General features: G+C 44.2%; 1 protein-coding gene across 2 annotated transcripts in view; it reads left to right on the top strand.

The window, feature by feature from the left end:
• Positions 1-20,756, top strand: part of SORCS3 (sortilin related VPS10 domain containing receptor 3) — a 477,486-nt gene that overhangs the window by 341,371 nt on the left and 115,359 nt on the right. For both annotated transcript variants that reach the window (XM_074999210.1, XM_074999212.1), the window contains exons 7-8: positions 3,927-4,045; positions 18,977-19,066. In XM_074999210.1, coding sequence (XP_074855311.1) covers positions 3,927-4,045; positions 18,977-19,066 — 209 coding nt within the window. The remainder of the gene's footprint in view (positions 1-3,926; positions 4,046-18,976; positions 19,067-20,756) is intronic.

Raw genomic sequence — 20,756 nt, 5'->3', positions numbered from 1 at the left:
TACTATGCAGCAGGATGGTTTGTTCCTGTGCCTTCAGTAAGACTCCTTTGAAATATTGCCAGTTCTCTTGAACTCTTTTCCCCTTCATCTTCGTTTCCCAAGGGATCCTGCCCATCAGTTCTGTTAGGGAGTCCAAGTCTGTGCTTTTGAAATCAAGGGTCTGTATGTTACTGTGCACCTTCCTTCCTTTTGTCAAGATCCTTGCTTTTGTCAAATCTATGATCTCATGGTCACTGCAGGCCAGGTTGCCGCCCACTTCTATTTCTCCTACTCGTTCTTCCCTGTTCATGAGCGGTAGGTCAAGTTGTGCACAGCCCCTGGTCAGTTCCATCAGCACTTGTACCAAGAAGTTATCTTCAACATTCTTCTAAAATGTACCGGATTGTCTGCGTGCTGCTGTACTGGTCTCCCAACAAACGTCTGGATGATTAAAGTCTCCCATGAGAACCAGGGTCTGTGATTTGGAAGCTTGTCTTAGCTGTCTGAAGAAGTCCTCATCTACCTCATCTCCCTGATCTGGCAGTCTACAGCAGACACCAACTACAACATCACCTCTGTTGTTTCCACTTCTAAGCTTAACCCAAAGACAACCAGCTGGTGTTCCTCCCTGCTTATACTGGATCTCTGAGCTATCATACTGCTCCCTCACATAGGCTACGTCTACACTAGCCCCAAACTTCGAAATGGCCACGCAAATGACCATTTCGAAGTTTACTAATGAAGTGCTGAAATGCATATTCAGTGCTTCATTAGCATGTGGGCAGCCGCGGCACTTCAAAATTGACGTGCCTTGCCGCCGCGCGGCTCGTCCCAATGGGGTCCTTTTGAAAGGACCCCGCCTGCTTCAAAGTCCCCTTATTTCCATGAGCTGATGGGAATAAGGGGACTTCGAAGTAGGCGGGGTCCTTTCGAAAAGGAGCCCTGTCAGGACGAGCCGCGCGGCAGCGAGGCGTGTCAATTTCGAAGTGCCGCGGCCGCCCGCATGCTAATGAAGCTCTGAATATGCATTTCAGCACTTCACTAGTAAACTTCAAAATGGCCATTTGCGTGGCCATTTCGAAGTTTGGGGCTAGTGTAGACACGGCCATAGAGCGCAACTCCTCCTTTTATCCCGTCTGTCCTTCCTAAACAGTTTATACCCTTCCATGACCGTGCTCCCGTTATGTGAATCATCCCACCAAGTCTCCGTTATTCCAACCACCTCATACTTCTTTGACTGTGCCAGGGCCTCTAATTCTTCCTGTTGATTTCCAGTCTTCTTGCATTTGTGTCTTAACTTCCAGTCCCTCCCTTTTGTTGAAAAGAGGGCTGGCTCCCTCCCTGCTTGCCCACCAGAAAGTGTCCCAGCCTTACATTGAGGGGATGATGGGGAACCAATTGCATGGAGAGACCTTCTAACAGCAGGGATCTTTTGGTTCAGGTGTGTCTTTAATCCGGTCCTGTTGCACTGTGAAGTATCTGCCTCTCCTCTTATTGCTGTGGCTTGTTAGCATTTTATCTTCTGTTTGAATGAGGCTGTTTTGTAGTATTCCCAGTCAGTGTTCACCCAAAATATTTAGTAAACTATCTTTTCGTTTCCTGCCATGCCATGGGATATAGAATATCTGCGCCAGGAAGGGAGATGCGATTGGGCTCACTACTGAATCCAGAGTTGGCCAGGGTGGAAGATTTGTTTTGTTTCATGCACTTTGTTGCGTGAAGTAAAACTAAATAAGAAACAAAATGGAACATAGGCAGTGGAAGGAAACATCCTGTCTTTCTGCAAATGTTAAGCAGGTGTCTGTCTGTCTGTACATTTGAGTACCAGTGGAACACACTTGAAGTGACACATTTCTCAGTAGGCAGAGAGCTGCTTGTCATTTCAACACTTGTGGTTTATTTGCAATGGCTGTCCCTGTCCCCTCCCCACGCTTTCTATTTTGTGACTTACCAGCAGCAAATTGTGTGTGGGGACAAGAATATCCAACTGACTGCGTGGGTGACTGTAGCGTGGAAAAGGGCTTCTAAAAATACCAACTTCTACACGTTCCTATTACTCTTCCTGTGATCAGTGCCGGGGTGTTGCCATCTGTGGGTGACATAACAGCATATGGGCCTTAGATGGCTGTTTTTATCTGTTTTGTACACTGCACACGAGCCCTGGTAGGGTGACTGAGGACCTGAGAGGCATCAGGTACCAGAAGGAGCTGAGTGAAGCCCAGGTGGGAAAGGCTTGGGGAGGGTTACCATTTTTAACCGTTCAAAAAAGAGGACACCTCTGAGAGGGAGTGTCTCTGTATCAGTATCTACCAACTCACAGTGTTTTAATATACCACATATACTACAACACATTAATCCAACATGAGTTGGTAGATACTGATACAGAGACACTCACTGTCACGGGTGTCCTCTTTTTTACATGGTAACTCTGGGCTTGGGCCAGCCCTATAATGCTGGGAGTCTGAAAGCAGGACATTGCTGCAGGGGAAAGAATCTGTGAGGGAGGTTGGTTATCAGGGTTAAGGAGGATGAAGTCCTGGGGGAGGGAAATCCTTGGGATGGTGACATGGAATGAGGAGTCAAGCAAGGGACTGGGCTGGGGGGTGCAATAACCCTGGGGAGTAGTGTAGGTGAATCCAGAAACAGGCAAGTTACCAGAAAAGAGATGCATGAAGAGACCCGAAGGGGGCACCCAATACCACAAGAGCTCCTTTCCCAGGAGACACACCATGGCCCTTACCTGTGAGAGGGCCAGGGTGCCTTACTTGTGAATGCCAGCTAGGAAAGCTCTGAGACAGAGCAATAACTCCAGGAGGCTGAAAGCCAAAGAGCAGCTGGGGTGAAAGAGGTCCTTGGGGAAGAAAAAGGAAGTTGATGGGGAGAATTAATTCTGAGCTTCTGCCTTGGAGGAAGGACAAGATGCTTTGTGTCTAGTGCCCTTGCCAAAAAGGTTTGCAGCCTTTAGTTTTGTCATGATAGTTGCCTGTGTCATTGTCCTCTTGGCATTTGACACCTGCAGTCCGTGCACAAGGGGCTTCATCTTAAAATGACTTGGACCCTCCAGCTGAAGCTTCGTGCCAAGAGTATGTCATGCATGAGCTGTATGATCTCTGCTCGCTGTCAGTTAGCTTCTGGGGGTGGTTGTAAGCTTTGTCATCACCAAACTGATGATCAGTTGGCTGCTGGATCTCTCTCTCCCAGGGGATACCTCAATTGCTGGGGTTAGCCAAGAAGCTTGAATGAATGGTTTCTTGGGTTGAACAGAAGATGGCAGCATGTCTCCTAAGAGGATTGACCCTGGAACTGATTTCCTTCCTCAGCCATCATTGGCTGGAGCTGCTGATATTAGGGGTAGGCTGCAAGGCTCATCTGTCTCTGCAGAACTTGGATGCTCTGGAATGAGGCTATGAGTGAGTTTGAAGAGGAATACATAGTGGTTGGAAGGAGAACCATCTGGGTGGGAAATCTTTTTTCTATGCCTTGGGGGCTCGTTGAGTGTTTTGATGTCTTTGTAAGAAGGACACGGGGCCTACACCCTGAAGAGAAGTGTGTGCTTTACTGAAGGGGTGAAATTCTTTTCTGATCTAAATTGGTGATCTTTATTTAACCCCAGATGCACTGAGACCATGGACAAGGGAGGGTGAAGTCACTGCTCTGTGGCTTTACCTGAGAGCCAGCCGGCTTTTAGCTCATATGGCAGAGCACAGGGCTTTAGCCTCTAAGGTTGCAGGTTCATTCTCTCCTGCCAATGACCCAGGTGTGTCAGCCTTACAGCTGTATGCTCAGAAGCATGAGAATGGCAAACCCATTTAACTGGAACATCCAGGGTAACAAATCCCAGGCTGACATTTCCACTCTCTGCTCCTCTTTTGATCTGTTTTATATGTTTTTTGGACTGTGAACTCCTGGGCAGGAATTTCTCATGTGTGCCTACGCTCCTTTTACAGATGTCCACTATATTACCTGTCGGATCCAGGAGTGCTCAGAGACTACCAGAAGTGGACCGTTTTTGCGCTCCATCGACACCAACTCACTTGTTGTTCAGGATGAATATGTCTTCATTCAGGTACATCCAGGCTCTCCTGGTGGAGTGGTGGTGGCCAGAGACTTCAGAGCACTGCTGGAGTGCTGCATGGCATGCTCCTGGTGGCTCTGAGGGCTCACTGGGGGTAGCCAGCATGATTCACTCTGGGTGGTTCTGATGGCTGTCGGCCCCAGACCCACCGCTTCCACCTGAGGCCCTGCCCACTTCTGGGAGCATTGAGCTAGGCCCCACCCCCATTGGCCAGGGAGCCATTAAATCTGTCAGCACAGTAGCTGAGGGTGCGTGGTTCAGGGGTGGCTGGGTGGAGCTGTGGGATCCTGTTCTGTACAGCATGTTTTCTTCCACCTGGAGGGAGGATAGGTTTGAGGGAAAGCATGGAACTGGTAGTCAGGAGCCCTGGGAATGATACCCAAGAGCCACAGATTTCCTGCATGGCCTTCAGTAAGTTGACTCATGTCTCTGTTTGCCGGCCTGCTCTTTGGGTATGGTGAGTCTTACCTATCTCGCAAGGCAGACTGTAATTCCTAAGATGGGAAGCACTGTGGAGGTGCAGAGTGTTGTTATGGTAGTCTGGAAAATGCCACGGAGCATCTTTTGGTCAGCTGGGAACTTGACAGAGAGAGAGAGCAAAGAAGCAGTGCGTGGTGGAGGGAGCGGCCATCTTGGCAAATGGAAGACTTGATGAAGGCTTGAAAGTCAAAGAAGCAGAAACCTAATAGGTCAGACAGGAAATCATCTGGGAAGGCAAAGTTACTAGAGAGGAAGGCAGGGGGATTTGGGAACGGAGGAAGATATAAGGCAGAATCAAAGAAAAGAGGCTGGGGGAGGTGGGTGATAGAGGACCACTGTGGGATAAGGAGAGGAGAACCTGAAGGAGGAGGCAAGCTGAGAAGGCAGAGGAGCTGGCAGGAGCTGCCCCACCTCTCCCCAGCTTGTTTCTGTGAGGTCAAATCAAGAGGGGTACGAGCAAATGGCCACCCTCTGAGAGATCAACTACATAAGAAGAATCGTCCGAGTGGGGACAAATCTGGGGTTTGTGAATGGAAAGACTGAGCAATGAAACCCTGGAGCGTGATGGTGACCTTAGAAGCACTGAGTGCAAACCAGAAGGGAACAGCAGATGATGGGTTGACCTTCCACATAAGAGGCCACTGTCCCGCCATGTAGCCACTCACACGTCACCAACAAGAATTAGACCACAGTACTGTAACCTTCATGGGACTGAACTATTTTGTGCACAAGCATCAGTGGGCAAGTGGAGGTGTGGGGGTTGTTGCAGCCCCCCCCGCCAGGTTTTGGGCCTCCAGGCCACATGCACCTGTTATTCAGGTTCTTATCTGCCAGCTCTGCACCCCTGCCACCCAGAGTCCCAGCCATGGGGCCTGCTGATAACAGAGGCTTTGCTTCCAGCCCTGGCTCCTGCTCAGCTGCTGACCCCAGTGCTTGGCCACTTCCCCCACCTCTGCCTCGCTGGGCCCTGTTTGTGGTGTCCTACCCAACTGCTGAGCCCAGTGTCCTGGTTGCCGGCCCAGCCTAGGTGGCAGTGCGGAACAGGGACAGAGGTAAGGATAGGTGCAGTTCAGCACCCTCACTTTAAAATTGTTCCCGTGCCACTGGCCACAAGCAGGGAGCCAGAATTACTGAGGTGCAGCAATGCTAAAGAGCCCTTGAGCAGTAGGGAATTGGTTCAGTGAGCTATACGCACAGCATTAGAGTAAGTCTTGTCAGAGATGAAGCTGTTTCTGAGGGAGGAAATGGTGGGGAAGGAAGGAGGGTAAAAAAGAAAGAGGCACATCCCTCAAAGAGTCCTCTCTCTTTGCAGAGCTCTTTGGCTTTTTGTTTCTATTATTTATCACACACAAATTATGCAAAATTGCTTCTTCCCTTGTACTATAAATGTTTTCAAGTGATTGTTCAGCTGAGGAGATCACTAGCTCAATGCCAGGGCAGAGTAGAGCCCCATTGATGTAATTAGCACTTGTGCCTTAGAAGATTTACTAACAACTCTTAATAAGTGATGTGTCCACAACGGGAGACACCCATGCATATTTTGGTAAACATCTCCTGAACACCAAACTTCAGCAAGCACCTGCATTAAAGTGGCTTTTTATCTCAGCAGCCTAGAGAGAGTTCCCAGGCTAATGTGTCTCCTTTAGACTTACAGCACATCTGACAGGAGTTTATCATTCCACAGCTCTCAATTGCTGCACTAGAACAAGGCACGAGTTGTTGAACTGTTTGTATGGGTGATGGGAAACCCTGCATGGTGTGAGCATTTGTCTGCCTAAAATTTGTAACCACTGAAAATGGAGTGCTCCGGGCTCAAATTAATAGTCCCTAATTACTCCAAGTAAAAATATTTGGCAACACTTTAAATGAGGTGTCTTAAATGTACTTAACTCCGCGTTTCATTTAGACTTAATTGGCAGATTTTTTAATATTATTTTGAACGTTAAATAACTTACAAATTACCATTTCAGAACGTGTTGAGCTTTAACAGCTGCATTAGAAATATGCATAGGCTCTGGTACGGCTCTTGCTCTATCCCCAGAATGAATCAGGAGAGACAGATACAGCTGTAAGTTAGAGTATATTAAGATAGCCACAAGTGCATATCCAGTGTAACTAAGGTCAGATCCTGAAAAGGGGTACATCTGTGTAGCTCAGTGTACCTCAAAGATAAGATGTTAGGGTGCATGAGAACCCAGTTGAAGAATAATATGGAAAATATGATGAGTGGCTTTCACTCATATGGAATTCTTGAAAAAGAAGATATTGAAGAATTGGAAGAGGTGCAGAGAAGGTGACGAGAATAATGAGAGGTGGGAGACTTTTAATGTGAAGAGAGATTGAAGAGATTTGGATTGTTTTACATAACAAAGTGACAAATAGGAGGAGTGGCCAAATTTCAGGTGTCACACATATGAATTTAACTGCAACTGGTGGTCACACGTTGACTGAAGAGGTATCAGATTGATCAATTTTATTTCTAAGGTGCCTAGCACAGATATCTTAACTTAGACAAATATGTATAATTTATATACTTAAGATGAAATCTAGCCCTCTATTACATCTATGGAATTTCATTGAAATGAATGGGTTTACTTCACTATCGACAAAGTTGGAACTGGTCCTTATGGCTTCTAACATGTAAAACTTTCCCGTTTCAAAACAAAAGCCATTTGCAAACCAACCCAAATATCTATTAACGTTATTGTAACATGCTTAAGGTTAACTACTTTCAAGGGCGTATGTGAGTCATCGGCTACAACATTGCCACGAAAATCTGTGTCAGTTTTTCCCACTACATCTTAATAAAATACAGACTGTCTATAGTTTTCTGCACTGTCCATCCTGCCTTTGGTTACTTGTAACCATGAAGGTTTCATTTTCTAAATCCAGCCTTGAAGATGATCTACAGCTGCCTGATAAAATGAATTGCTGAAAATTACTTGAGCTTCTGCTGTAGTCTCCTGTATAAAGCTTATATGATAAAAGATTTTGAGCAGAGACAAACTTTTTGTTATATCTGTGCATGGTGCCTCACATGGAGCCCAAGGTCCTGTTTGAGATCTCTGGGGACTCTCCACATTACAGAGTTGGTTGGAAATTTGTTTTATTTCTGGGGTCGCATTTTGAAGGAAACTAGTCTTCATTTTTCACTTCATTTTTGCACAATTGTTTTTGGGTGGCAAAGAACCAAAGTCCTGGTAAAGCCACAAAATATTTTAAAACGTAGATATTTTTTTCATGACAATTTCTGCTAGTCTAGTTCATCATCTACTTAAACCTTGATCCCATATCTATCAATATCTGCAGGGGGACTGAAAAAAGTGGGTATTCAGAACTTTGGACCAAAATTTGGTCATTCTCTTTGAACCAACCAAAATTCATGAGCTTTGAAGGACAGAGGGGAGGCGAGGCAATTGCATGTCAATGGGGTTATCGTAGGGCAGTGGGGCCTGTTGTGGGGCAGGTAGCCCCTGACACAATGCGGGCTAATACGAGCAGAAGTCTAGGTTGGACAGAGTTTTATGGGGAAACAGAGAGGGAAAATGGGTGGCTGTTTTTCTAGATTGGAAAGCAGAGATGAGTTCATACCTAATCCAGCTGCTTCTGCACTAGGGTACAGCTTGGCTCCTTAGTTGAACTTTGTAGCTGGTGGCTATTCTCTCCAGTACCATGGAACTAAACACCTTCCACTGTGGGAAGAATTTTGGATCTCAGTGTGATGGGACCCACCCACTTTATCCTTGATCAGAAGGGCCTACTTTTTACCTCAGAACCACGTCATTTCTACCCTAGGTGGGAAGCTCCCTGAATCATTAACCAAAGGGACAAATGATAGGGAGTAATAAATACTGATTATCCAGTCTTTTTAAAGAGCTGGATCAGGGACTTCCTTTCTTTCTGCAGGAAAAGGAAGTAGGTAGCATATTTACTCAGCTGCTCAACATGCTGGATGAAATTCAAATGAGAGCTGTAGATTTTTATCACGTTGAGTCTGCCTTGCCACTCTTCTTCACATCTGGGCACCTTCTGTTGTATTCCATTCCTTTTTTCAGTTTGGGCTTTTCTCTCTTGACTGCAGTTTCCCCCACCAAATCAAGTGAGGCTGTGATTGGGGCCTGCTCTGAGCCCCTGTATTCCCTTTAATCAACCACTGTTGATGTGATGGCTGTGTGATTTGAGACCTGCTGCGGTATTGCCTGTTCGTGTTGCAGATGATGATGATAAGGGAGTATAGAAATGCTCAGGATAGAGGGGCAATTTGACTCTGACTGGCTTTCTTCCTGATTAAGGCTGCGTTAGCATTTGCAAGCAAGGAACAGCCGCTTTGTCATTAGCTGCGTGGATGTATGGTGGTGTGAGAGCAAACTGCCTGTCAAGGAACGGATTTTTAGATGACTGGATTCTGGGCAAAATACGTGAAATTTAGGGCAAAATTCTCCTCTGTTATTTGCACCACCAGTCACTTGTTTACAATGATTGTGGTTTGGGTACTGGCCTAGAACTTGAGAGCTCCATACTTTAGTGCAGTCACTTCCATTGGTATGAGTGAGCACAGTTAGCCCTACAAATTCCACATCTGGCATGCCATGGAATCCCCCAGATGACTGTGACTTATGAATTTGAAAGGTCTGGATAACCCAGTCACTCCTGAGGGTGGACCTTACAAAATATCATTTGCTCCTAAGAGTTGTGGAACAAATTTAATTTGAGTAAAGATGCCTACATAAAATATGCATTTTAGTCACCACAAAGCCAACATTTATTCAGAATTACAACCTGCGTTCTCAGGGGAGGGGGATGTCTGATAGCTCCTTCTGACATAAATATTGGCTTTTATGACTACCAGAATAGGAACCAAATTAATAGATCTGCACAAAAACTTGTAGTTGAAATGTTCTTTTATAATTGGAAAAAGGTTTGTTTGGCTAAATGGAAGTTTCAGTGAAAGTTTCCAATTTTGTTTAAAATGTGGCGTTTCTACTGAAAACTCAAAATTTTGTACTAGATGTATAATGAAAATATAAAAATGTAGACAATCTTTCAATGAAAAGAAAAAGAATGTATGTTGAAACTTTTTCATGAGGAAAAAGTGTAGATTTCCCAACTAGCTCTGTGAATTTAACAAATCAAGATAGCTAATAAAAATGGCCTATTGATATCATCATGTGTCCTACAAACTCCGACTCAAGAAAACACTCCAGCCCATGTCTTGAAGATGTCCTAAGCATGTGCCTCAAGTTATGCTTGTACCTAAGCCAGTGTTATAAGGTGAGAAAACATGGCCCCACAGTACAATTGGCACAGTCTACTCCTATTATGTAGTTACTTGATGTCATTTCCTAAGACTGTTAATGTAACAAACTCAACCAGCAACGAAGCCATTTGAAGACAAACAGAACTAGCGTTCCGCCTGGGAGACAGAGAGGGGGAATTTTTGGACCATGAAATCTTGCAGCAGTGAAACTAGAGGGGTTGGGGAGTTAAATTTTTGATTTTGCCAGCTTGAATCATTCTTTCTGTTTTCATGGAGGTTAAATACACCATGTTCAAAGAGAGAGACTTTTTTCTTCCATTTTTTTTAAACTGGGAGACAAAAGGTCTTAACAGAAATCAATCCACACAATTTATTTTTAACTTCTTCCTCCTTAGCTGGGATTGATTTTTTTTTCTTTGCAATCAACGGCAGAGAGAACAGCTTGGTGGGACATTGGAGTTCTCTTTGACTTATAGGATGTGGGCCTTGAGAGTGCTATTGAAGAAATCATTGAAAACTGATTACAAAACTAATAGGATGAAGATGTTTAAATGATGAACATTACACTTGTTTTACTGGCAGACAATGTGTGCCAGACCTCATCTTCTGCCACTCCCATTTAAAATGCAAAAGACACTCCAATGGGAGGAACAAGAATCCGAACAATAACAGAGTGAACGTTCTACATGCGAATTAAAACCCTTCATAAAGGAATAGCAGCAATGTGCGGTTGGTGTTTTCCTATGTGCTGACACTTCTGTCTCCCCCAGTCCTGGCGCTGTTTCATCATTACCATGCCAAATATTATTAAATTTGGAACTCAAAGCTCAACAGCTGCTGGTAAAAAACTGATTAACTTTTTTCCTTTTTTTGGTCTTCTATTTTGTTTCCAGGAGGCTTTTAACACCATCATTTCTTTTAATTCTCTCTTTCCCCTCTCCTCAATCGTCCCTTGACACATTGTCTGCAACATCAACTGCATTTGCAGCAGGAGATGTAAAGTACATGGCAGACTGAAAAATGTTACCTCTAAAAATCCTCCAAAAGGAGATTTAATGTGTACAAATGTGTGTGTTTCAGGTCAGTTTCAGTGCAGGGAAATTGCAAGGTTTCCAGAGGTAATTCTGCTTGTGCTGTCTGTTTGATGACTTTGGTGTAATTGTGTGCACATTTAATATACTACCTGTCTAAAAGAAATCAAACATTTTACCTCTATATATTGCACAGCTGTATACGAGCTACCACAGCCACATTTTATTTAAGGCAGAGAGGGCAGCATCTCTGGTAATGTGATCATGTGCCTACTTCAGTTAGCTGACTGACTTCTGACTTCAGTAGGAGGGTGCTCAGAAACTAGAGGCATTAAAGCCTTTTAAGTCTATATGTTATAGATATAGATATGCACACACACACACACACACAGAGCAAGAGAGAGAGAGAGAGAGAGACATCTATCCAGAACACACAATTCCATAATAAAACAGTTAATGGAGCAGCCTGGAAGCTCAATATTGAATGATTTTACTGTGTTACATTGGAATCCTATAACACTAGAACTGGAAGAGACTGTGAGAGGTCATTGAGTCCAGTCCCCTGTCCTCACTGCAGGACCAAGTACCATCTAACCCATCCCTGGTAGATGTCTATCTAACCTGATCTTAAATATCTCCAGTGACGGCAATTCCACAACCTCCCTAGGCAATTTATTCCAGTATTTAACCACCCTGTCAGTGAGGAAGTTTTTCTTGCTGTTTTTCCAGCCTAAACCTCCCTTGCTACAGTTTAAGCCCATCGCTTCTTGTCCTATCCACAGTGGCCAAGGAGAACAATTTGTCTTCCTCCTCTTTGTAACACGCTTTTAGGTACTTGTGAACTGCTATCACGTCCCCTCTAAGTCTTCTCTTTTCTGAACTAAACACCCCCAATTCTTTTAGTCTTCCCAAATAGCTCATGTTCTTGAGACCTTTAATCATTCTTATTGCTCTTCTCTGGACCTTCTCCAATTTCTCCACATCTTTCTTGAAATGTGGTGCCCAAAATTGGACACAGTACTCCAACCGAGACCTAATCAGCACAAGGTGGAGCACACAACCTCTGAGCTGTGGGCTTCTGCCCTCTCTCTATAGTATAATTTCATTACTTGGAAGTGTTGGTGTGATCCACATATCTCCTGGGTGTGGTGCTGTGTCACATTTGTAATACTGACAGACTTGGTCATCAACAGGAAGGATCAAACTTAGGCCTCCTAGATCTAGATGGTTGCTCCACTGCATCAGCTAAAAATCATATCACTCTTCGCTAAGGCAGCAGCAGGTTCATTAATTTCTCTCTTTAAGTGGTCTTGGAGCCATTTGATGGGCAGAGCACCTCACCCTGGAGGTGTGTGGGTTATAAGGGTCCCTCTGATCAAAAAGCAAGGGAATCCACTGCAGGAAATGATTTTCAATACACAGGTGTATAGTACCTTATTCTAAGATTTTATCCACAGAACAGCTGACAGTGAAAAGCTGAGAGTTCAGATTTGTAATATAGCAGTTGTCCCCATTGACTGTACAGAAGAAAGAGGAAGACATGGTGGCAGTAGGAAACTAGCTAATTTTTGGCTGGTAAAATAGTAGTTTTATGTTATGTTCAGTCAGAGGAATAATACAGTACTTTAGATCCAGATCCTCAAAGCTTTTTCTCTGCCTAGCTCTCAGTGGAATCCTAAATACCTGGGAGGATCTGCTGCTTAACCTGTCGACCAATGCCACTGCTGTGTCTATAATAGATTCTCTGTCCCTCTGAACACACCATCTGTACAGCGACTTGGTTGCTTCAGTCCAGCTTCTCTGCTAGACATGTGTCCTTTCTCCATTGCCATGAACAATTCGGCTCCATGAGCTGTGCAGAGGGGAAGCCAAAGTGTAGAGTAGCTGGGGCTGTCCTGTGAAGCCTGAAATCTGGGTAGCCTGTCTTAGCAGATGAGACCAGGAGTTGAGCCTAGTGGTCAACACAGTACTAGGCACTGGGGCTTCAAGCCCAAAGTCAGGAGTCAAGTCAGAAATCAGAGCCAGAGAACATAGCCAGACTCCAAAGTAGGGACTCAGAGCACAGTCTGTAGCAATAACAGACCAGGTGCTTCCAGGTTCCCTAGATGGCTTACTGGAACTCCCTCCAAGCTTAAATAGGGTGCTTGGGGCCAATCATGATTATGAGCCGGGATGCGGCCAGTCAGATCTTTTGCAGTTGGCACTTCCTGTGCTGCTTTGTGTCTGTCCCTCTGTCACCCACCCCTCCAGTTTATAGAGGATGGATCAAAGCTCTACTATGGCTGTGGGTTGCCAACAGAGCCCTGCAGACCTGGGATCCAGTTCTCCAGGTTCTTACATGTCCTCAGCTCAGGAAACACCCCCTTAGCAAATCTGCAACTGTGATTTTGCTTATACTATGCCCAGCTCCCAACATAGCTTGGCTTCTTCTGTTCACTCCCTCTGGGGCATCTAGCATTGGCCACTGTCAGAAGACAGGATACGGGACTAGATGGACCTTTGGTCTGACCCAGTATGGCCGTTCTTATGTTCTTGTTCTGGCGTGTGTGTTTTCCTTCAACATTTTGGAAAATTACCTAAGCATCAGGAAGAGCAAAGACCCTCTTTAGGACAGTTGTTACAAGGTAGCTTGGAGCTATGGATCTCATGTTCTAAAACTCCACTTGTGATCAGGGAAGAGGGGTGGCCACTAAAGACTACAGTTCCCAGTAACAAGTCTGTTGAGAACAAGATAGAGCATAGCATACTGGGATTGGTCATGCTTAAGGGCTCCTTCTTGTCTGCTTCAATACAGTGGAACTTCCCATACTGGGACCTGACTGTTTTACCTGTATATTAACGCCAAAGCAGATGCATATTTTTCAGTCCTTGGGCTCCTGCCAAATGGCTTGCGTAATTTGTGGTTGAACAAAGATTCTTCTGCCTGAAGCTTCAAAAATTAAGATGAAAAAATATTTCCTTCAATGTAGTGTGAGGGTGCCGGTGTGAAGCATCCTTCTTTTCACATCACAGATAATTCAGAGCTGATTGGGGTCTATAATAATTATTGCGTTATTCTTTTTACATGTGTGAAAGCCTGCCAGTCATCTTCCATTTCTGATATTGGCTAGAGAACTGTCAGGTGAGTCATGACGTGATGGACCATCATATATAATTTCTTCTTCCTATGGAAGAATTTTCCCCTCTTCTCACACAGCAACCAACATCAAATCAACCCTGCTCTAGGAACACAAGAAGGAAAGATTTGAAGAGGAGGTAGAGCCAGCATTCGAAAGGGGAAGTGAGAACACAAATCAAGAAAGATTGATGTGTTTAATAGCAAACACATTTCTTTGAAGGAATCTTTTCCACTGGCCAGCATCACAATTAAATCTGTAAAATAGAAATCCAGAAAATTAGATTAATGAGCCGGTCATTAGCAAATGAGAAAGAAGAAGCCAAACCCAGCTAATTCTATGCTAAGCATGACTGCTGAGTGTAGAGCAAATAATTGGGTGACATTCATCAAATGTGAAATAAAAAGCCGTGTTGGTGGGAAAATCTGTTATAATCTCCTGGATTTACAATGCCAATGAGTTGGTTTCTAGGAAGGGAAAAGTTCATCAAATAAATTACAAGGGGCCTCCCTAATTTTGTTCCCTACCACAGTGATTACTACTCTTCATGAATACTGATCATGTCAGGACACTATTAGCATGTTGGAACTGTATTAGCATGGATATAAATCATGCAGAAATCAGGTCTCAGTTGAAAAGAGCTTTGGATAACTTCTCCTGGCAGGGGTAACAGGCGACTTCCTGTTACCTAGCTTTGCAGGGATGCTACTCAGAGACCACAGTGGGTTCTAGTTCAAATGTTAACTGACGTGAAATGCCAGATACAATTTCAAAAGGGATCTAGCCAATATGAAAGGAATTACTCTAGTTCTTCAAGCCCTCATTTTGCCTTTGGTCATCACTTACTGTGGCAGATAGCTATTATTGTATGTTGCACATGTACATCATTGATCTGAAGACTTTAAAGGGCTCACAAGCACCAAGTGAGCCTCATAACCTCCCCTGTGAGGTACCTACACTTCATTGCCGCTTTTCAAAGTCACCTAAGAATATAAGAACAACCACACAGGGTAAAACTGTAGGTCCATCCAGCCCAGTGTCATGTCTGCCGACAGTGGTCAATGCCAGATGCCCCAGAGGGAATGAACTGAACAGGTAATGATCAAGGGATCTCTCTCCTGCCATCCAGCTCCATCCTCTGACTGAGAAAGGCTAGGGACACCATTCCATACCCATCCTGGCTAATTGCCATTAGTGGACCTAACCTCCATGAATGTATCTAGCTTTTTTTTGAACCCTATTATACTCCCAGCCTTCATAGCCTCCTCTGACAAATAGTTCCACAGGTTGACTATGTGCTGTGTAAAGAAGAACTTCCTTTTATTTGTTTATTTATTTATTTGTAAGAATTTCCTAAACATCCTGCTTATGTGGTAAATAGTATAAGAAGAGTAGCTGGGTTAGTTTATAGCTTCACAGATAACAAGCAGCCATGTATCATCTTAATGACTAAAAAATTATTAGATAACTAGCTTTTGTGGTAGGACCCATTTCCTCAGAGTACTGGATTAGACAATTAGAATTGAGGGTTTATATAGCACGGGTTGGGGGAGCAGAGAAAAGAGTGGTTATCTCTCACTAATAAGACCAGTTGATGAAGCAAATTAATTAGGGTGTGTGCCATTCCCGCAAATATCAGAGGTGGGGAAATTGCTCTTGTAATGCCTAAAAAAATTGAGATCTCTGTTAAGGCCTAAATTAAAAGTGTCAAATTTGCAAATGAATTCCAGTTCAGATGTCTCCCTTGGTAATCTTGTGATAAAATTCTTTTGTAGAAGAATGGCTACTTTAACTGCTCTGGACAGTCAATAACAGATTTAAAAATATTCTCCCATAGGTTTCTGTGTATTCCAATTCCTGATATCTGATTTCTTTCCATTCTTCCTTTGGCACAGAAACTGTCTGGTTTGTCCAATGTACAAGGGGAGCTCTAAAGAGGAGGGTGAGACATTTTTCTCAATGGTGTCAGATGGCAGAACAAGGTGTAATGGTCAGAAGTTGAACAGGGAAAGGTGTAGGTTAGATATTAGGAAAAACTTCTGCACCAGGCAGGTGGTGAAGTATTGGAATGCGTTGCCTAGAGAGATGGTGGATTCTCCATCCCTTGAGGTTTTTAAGTCCCGGCTGGACAAGGTCCTGGCTGGGATGACTTAGTGGGGGTTGATCCTGCTTGAAGCAGAGGGCTGGACTAGATGACCTCCTGAGGTCCCTTCCAGCCCTATGATTCTGTGATTCTTGATTCTATGGCATGGGGCCATTGCTGGCACATGATGGCATATATCACATTAGTGGATGTGCACGTGTCTGCACCCCTGATGGTGTGGCTGATGTGGTTAGGTCCAGTGATGATGTCACTGTTCTAGATATGTGGACAGAGTAGGTGCTGGGGTTCATTGCAGGGATAGGTTTCTGGGTTATTGTTTCTGTGGTAGGGTGTGTGGCTGCTGGTATTTTCTTGAGGTTGGGAAGCTGTCTGTAGGAGAGGACAGGGCTGTCACCCAAGGCCTGTGAGAGTGGAGGATCATGTTCCAGTATAGACTGTAGCTTGTCAATGGTGTTCTGGAGGGGTTTAAGCTGAGGGCCATAGGTGACAACAAGTGGTGTTCTGTTGTTTTCCTCGTTGTGACCATCGTAAAGTAGGTGACTTCTAGATACTCATCTGCTCCTGTCAATCTGTTTTGTTGCTTCCCCAAGTGGGTAAATTATGTTTTGTGAATGCTTGATAAAAATCTTGTAGGGATTTATCACTGTCCATGGTATTGGAGCTGATATAGTTACATTTTAGGGCTTGGCTATAGACAACAGGTTGTGTGATGTGTCTTGGATGGAAGCTGGAATCATGTAGGTAAGAATAGCAGTCGGTGGGTTTCTGATGTAGAATGATATTAATGTGACCTGCTTTGATTTGTACTGTGGTGTCCAGCAAATGGATCTCTTGTGTGGAATGGTCAAGGCCAAGTTTGATGATGGGGTGGAAATTGTTGAAATCCCTGTGGAATTCTTCAAGGGTCGCCCAGGGGTCCATATGATGAATATGTCATCAGTGTAGCATAAGTAGAGGAGGGGTGCTAGAGGATGGGAACTGAGCAGACATTGTTCTAGGTCAGCTGTAAAAATGCTGACATACTGTGGGACTAAAGTTGCTTATATGATGCCACAACCATTCAGAAGAGCTGGGAGTCAAACTCAAGAGTCCTGGCTATTGGGCCTCCAGTTGCTGGATGCCTTCCTGCCCATTGTTCCATTCACCTTGGTAACTTGCTGGTGTTGTAATCCTGGGATGGACCTTCAGCTTGTGTAACGATTTACTTCAGTGGACCCAAGCTGATTTACAGCATTGGGGATCTGGCTCATGTGACAGAAGGCAATAGCATGAGAAAGGAAAGCAGGAGAAAGTCTAGCATGGCTGGGGAAATGTTGAGAATTACTGTTTCAGTCTGACTCTGTATAGTTGATGTGAGATGATCTGATAATATAGGTCTGAATTTTGTTTTTAAAATACCAATTGAGACTTGAGTGGCTATGCACCTGATTTTCTCCAAGGTAGTCATTGTTGGGATGGCGTGGTGGCCAGACTACAAGGGTTTCCTCCTGATATTACCCTCACAGCATTTGCATCATCATCACTTCAGGAGGTTATGGCTTGTCAGTGTCACTTGTCCACTCTTGACTTATCTTGAATGACCTGTTCTGCCAATGACCTTGGGTCATTTACAGAGTTTACAAGAAGTAGGGACCAAAGACTGTCTAGTCTGACCTCCTGTATTTCCCAGACCATTAAACGCCAGCCAGTCATCCTTATACCAAGCCTGGCAGCCAGAATTAGACCATTAAAGAACCCAGGAGATTAATCAATTTAGTGCTCTAGGCAGAGAACAGTTGCTACTGAGGTGTACCAGTACCAATGTAAACTTACTGCTCTCTGTCTGTGTTTACCTTCCCATCTTTTCTGTGTCTCGTCTGTTTAAAATGTGGGTTTTCCAGGGAAGGAGCAGTTTCTATGTGTTTGCACAATGGTCATTCCTTTCACTTTGTTGGGGCCACTATGTACGAGGCTATTATTAATAATAACAACAAAAGCTTAAAAGGGAGAATTCTGCTTAGCAAAATGTTTGCTGCATTTCCAACTCTTTTCTTTTCTTCACTTTTCTTTGCTATTTTTAAGTTCTCACTGAAAAAGCCTCATCTTGTGGTGACTGGATAACAAATTCATGATGCATGATGCAAACAGTATTATCATAACCTTTGAGTGACAGCTTCTCTAGGGGATAATGTCACAGTGTAAAGACGATATTATTGCTGAGATTGTAATTGATACTATAGCAATATGTTCTCTAAACCCATTCTGAAATATCACTGCAAGATATAAAGAAAAATTACCTGTGGGAGAAGCTATGTCCTTTCTGTTTGCTTACTGGAAACTTAAAAAGCCTGTAAATCATATTTTGTGTAATAAAGGGAGTGTTGTGCATTGTATTAGCTAAAAATCTGTATACTTGCCAAAGCATCAGAGAATGAAAATCTCACCAGTCTGAGATGTGGTATTGTTAATCCTGAGCCCACGCCCGAAAGAACCTTCACTGGCAAACCAAGGAGCTAGTGACAGTATAAAATCCAGTATCTCACTAATGATCAGGGATAGGAACAAATGTATCAAATCATTACTGGGGGAACTGAGGTACACAGAAGTTAAGTGATATGTCCGAGGTCACACAGGAAGTCTATGGCAGAGAACCTGGATTATTTCTTTGAGCCCCATCCTTCACTATCAAACTTTCTTTCCCTTGTCCATGCTGACAATGTATCAGTTGCTAGAATCATATCAGAATTGAAGTGTTGGGAAAACAAACTGGAATTTGGAATAACATGATTTTAATCAACCATATCTCAGACCTTTTGTTTCTGGAAATGCTGTGCCAATGCGTACAGGCCCCAGTAGGCATCTTTGGTCTGAAAGACAAGTGACTGAGCCCTGCTGGGGGGTATCAGTGTAAGGCCTATTCAAAGGGGCATTCAATGTCTGTCTTGCATTTTGCAGGTGACGGCTGGCGGAAGAGCGAATTACTACGTGTCGTACAAAAGAGAACCCTTTGCTCAGATTAAGTTGCCCAAATACTCACTACCAAAGGTAAATGAACCTAATCTCAACACAGTCTTGAAATGAGCAGCATTTTTACCAGCACAGTCAGGGTGCTGTGGTTGGTTTACTACCTAGACTAGGGCTATGGGGAAATTTGCTTCTGCTGATTATCATTTACTATGGGCACTCAAGCTCTGAGGATTCATCCAAAGTTAATACCCAGAAGAGCATGCTGGTGTGTTTGCCCCTCATAAAATCATATAAGCCTAGAATTCTAGGGCTGGAAGGGACCTCAGGAGGTCATCTAGTCCAGCCTCCTGCCTAAAGCAGGGTCAACCCCAACTAAATCATCCCAGCTGTGACTAAGTCAAGCTGGGACTTAAAAACCTCTAGGGAGGGAGATTCTACCACCTCTCTCAGTAATAGATTCCAGTGCTTCACCACCCTCCTGGTGAAATAGTTTTTCCTAATATCCAACCTACTTCTCTCCTGCAGTAACTTCAGACCATTGCTCCTGTTCTGCCATCTGTCAACACTGAGAACAGTCTCTCTCCATCCTCTTTAAAACCCCCTTTCAGGAAGTTGAAGGCTGTTATCAAATCACCCCTCAGTCTTCCCTTCTGCAAATTATAAAAAAAAAAAACAAAAACTCTCAGCCTCTCCTCATATGTCATGTGCTCCAGCCCCTTAATAATTTTTGTTGCCCTCCACTGAAACCTCCCTAATGCGTCCACATCCTTTCTATACTGGGGGCCCAGAACTGGATGCAATACTCCGGATGTGGCCTCACCAGTGCAGAGTCGGGGGGAATAATAACTTCTCTAGATCTGCTGGAAATGCCTCATAATGCACCCCAATATGCCATTAGCCTTCTTGGCTACAAGGGCACAGTGTTGACTCATATCCAGTCTCTCATCCACTGTAGTCCCCACGTCCTTTTCTGATGCACAGCTACTTAGCCAGTCGATCCCCAGCCTGTAACAATGTTTGGGATTCTTCCATCCCACTTGTTGTTGAACCTCATCAGATTTCTTTTGGCCTAATCCTCCAGTTTGTCTAGGACCCTATCCCTACCCTCCAATGTCTCTACCTGTCCCCTGAGTTTAGGGTCATCTGCATATTTGCTGAAGGTGCAATCCACCCCCTCACCCAGGTCATTAACAGAGATGTTGAACAGTACTGGCCCTAGAAACAATCCTTCATTCACTCCACTTGAAACCAACCTCCAGCCAGCCCTCGAGCTATTGACCACTACCTTTTGGGCCTGTGGGCATTACTTGTTTGCCCCTCATTTACACTGATCAGTGGGACTTCAGGAAACAAAAGTACAGGTTCAAAACATTTCATTGCCTTTCTGTGGCACAAATTCAGAGAAGAATACATTGAAAGGAATTCACGACCTACACTCAGAGGCCGTTTCTATACAGGCCACTTTCGAAGAAAGAACGGTCTTCCAGACTCCAAATCACGTGACGTTATGCTAATGAGGCATGGGGAATTTGCATCTGTGCCTCATTAGCATATTTCTACACAGGCCACTTTCGAAGAAAGAACGGTCGTCCGGACTCCAAATCACGTGACATTATGCTAATGAGGCATGGGGAATTTGCATCCGCACCTCATTAGCATATTTGGGGCCATGTATTACCAAGCCACTTTCGAAGAAAGTGGCCAGTGTAGAAACAGCCATAGGCTAGAGCTACACCACACCGTTATTTTGAAATAAGATATTTCAAAA

Source organism: Carettochelys insculpta, chromosome 7, assembly GCF_033958435.1.
Source record: "Carettochelys insculpta isolate YL-2023 chromosome 7, ASM3395843v1, whole genome shotgun sequence".
Taxonomy (NCBI): Eukaryota; Metazoa; Chordata; order Testudines; family Carettochelyidae; genus Carettochelys; species Carettochelys insculpta.
The sequence above is the reverse complement of the archived record's forward strand: the minus strand, read 5'-3'. Positions and strand labels throughout refer to the sequence as shown.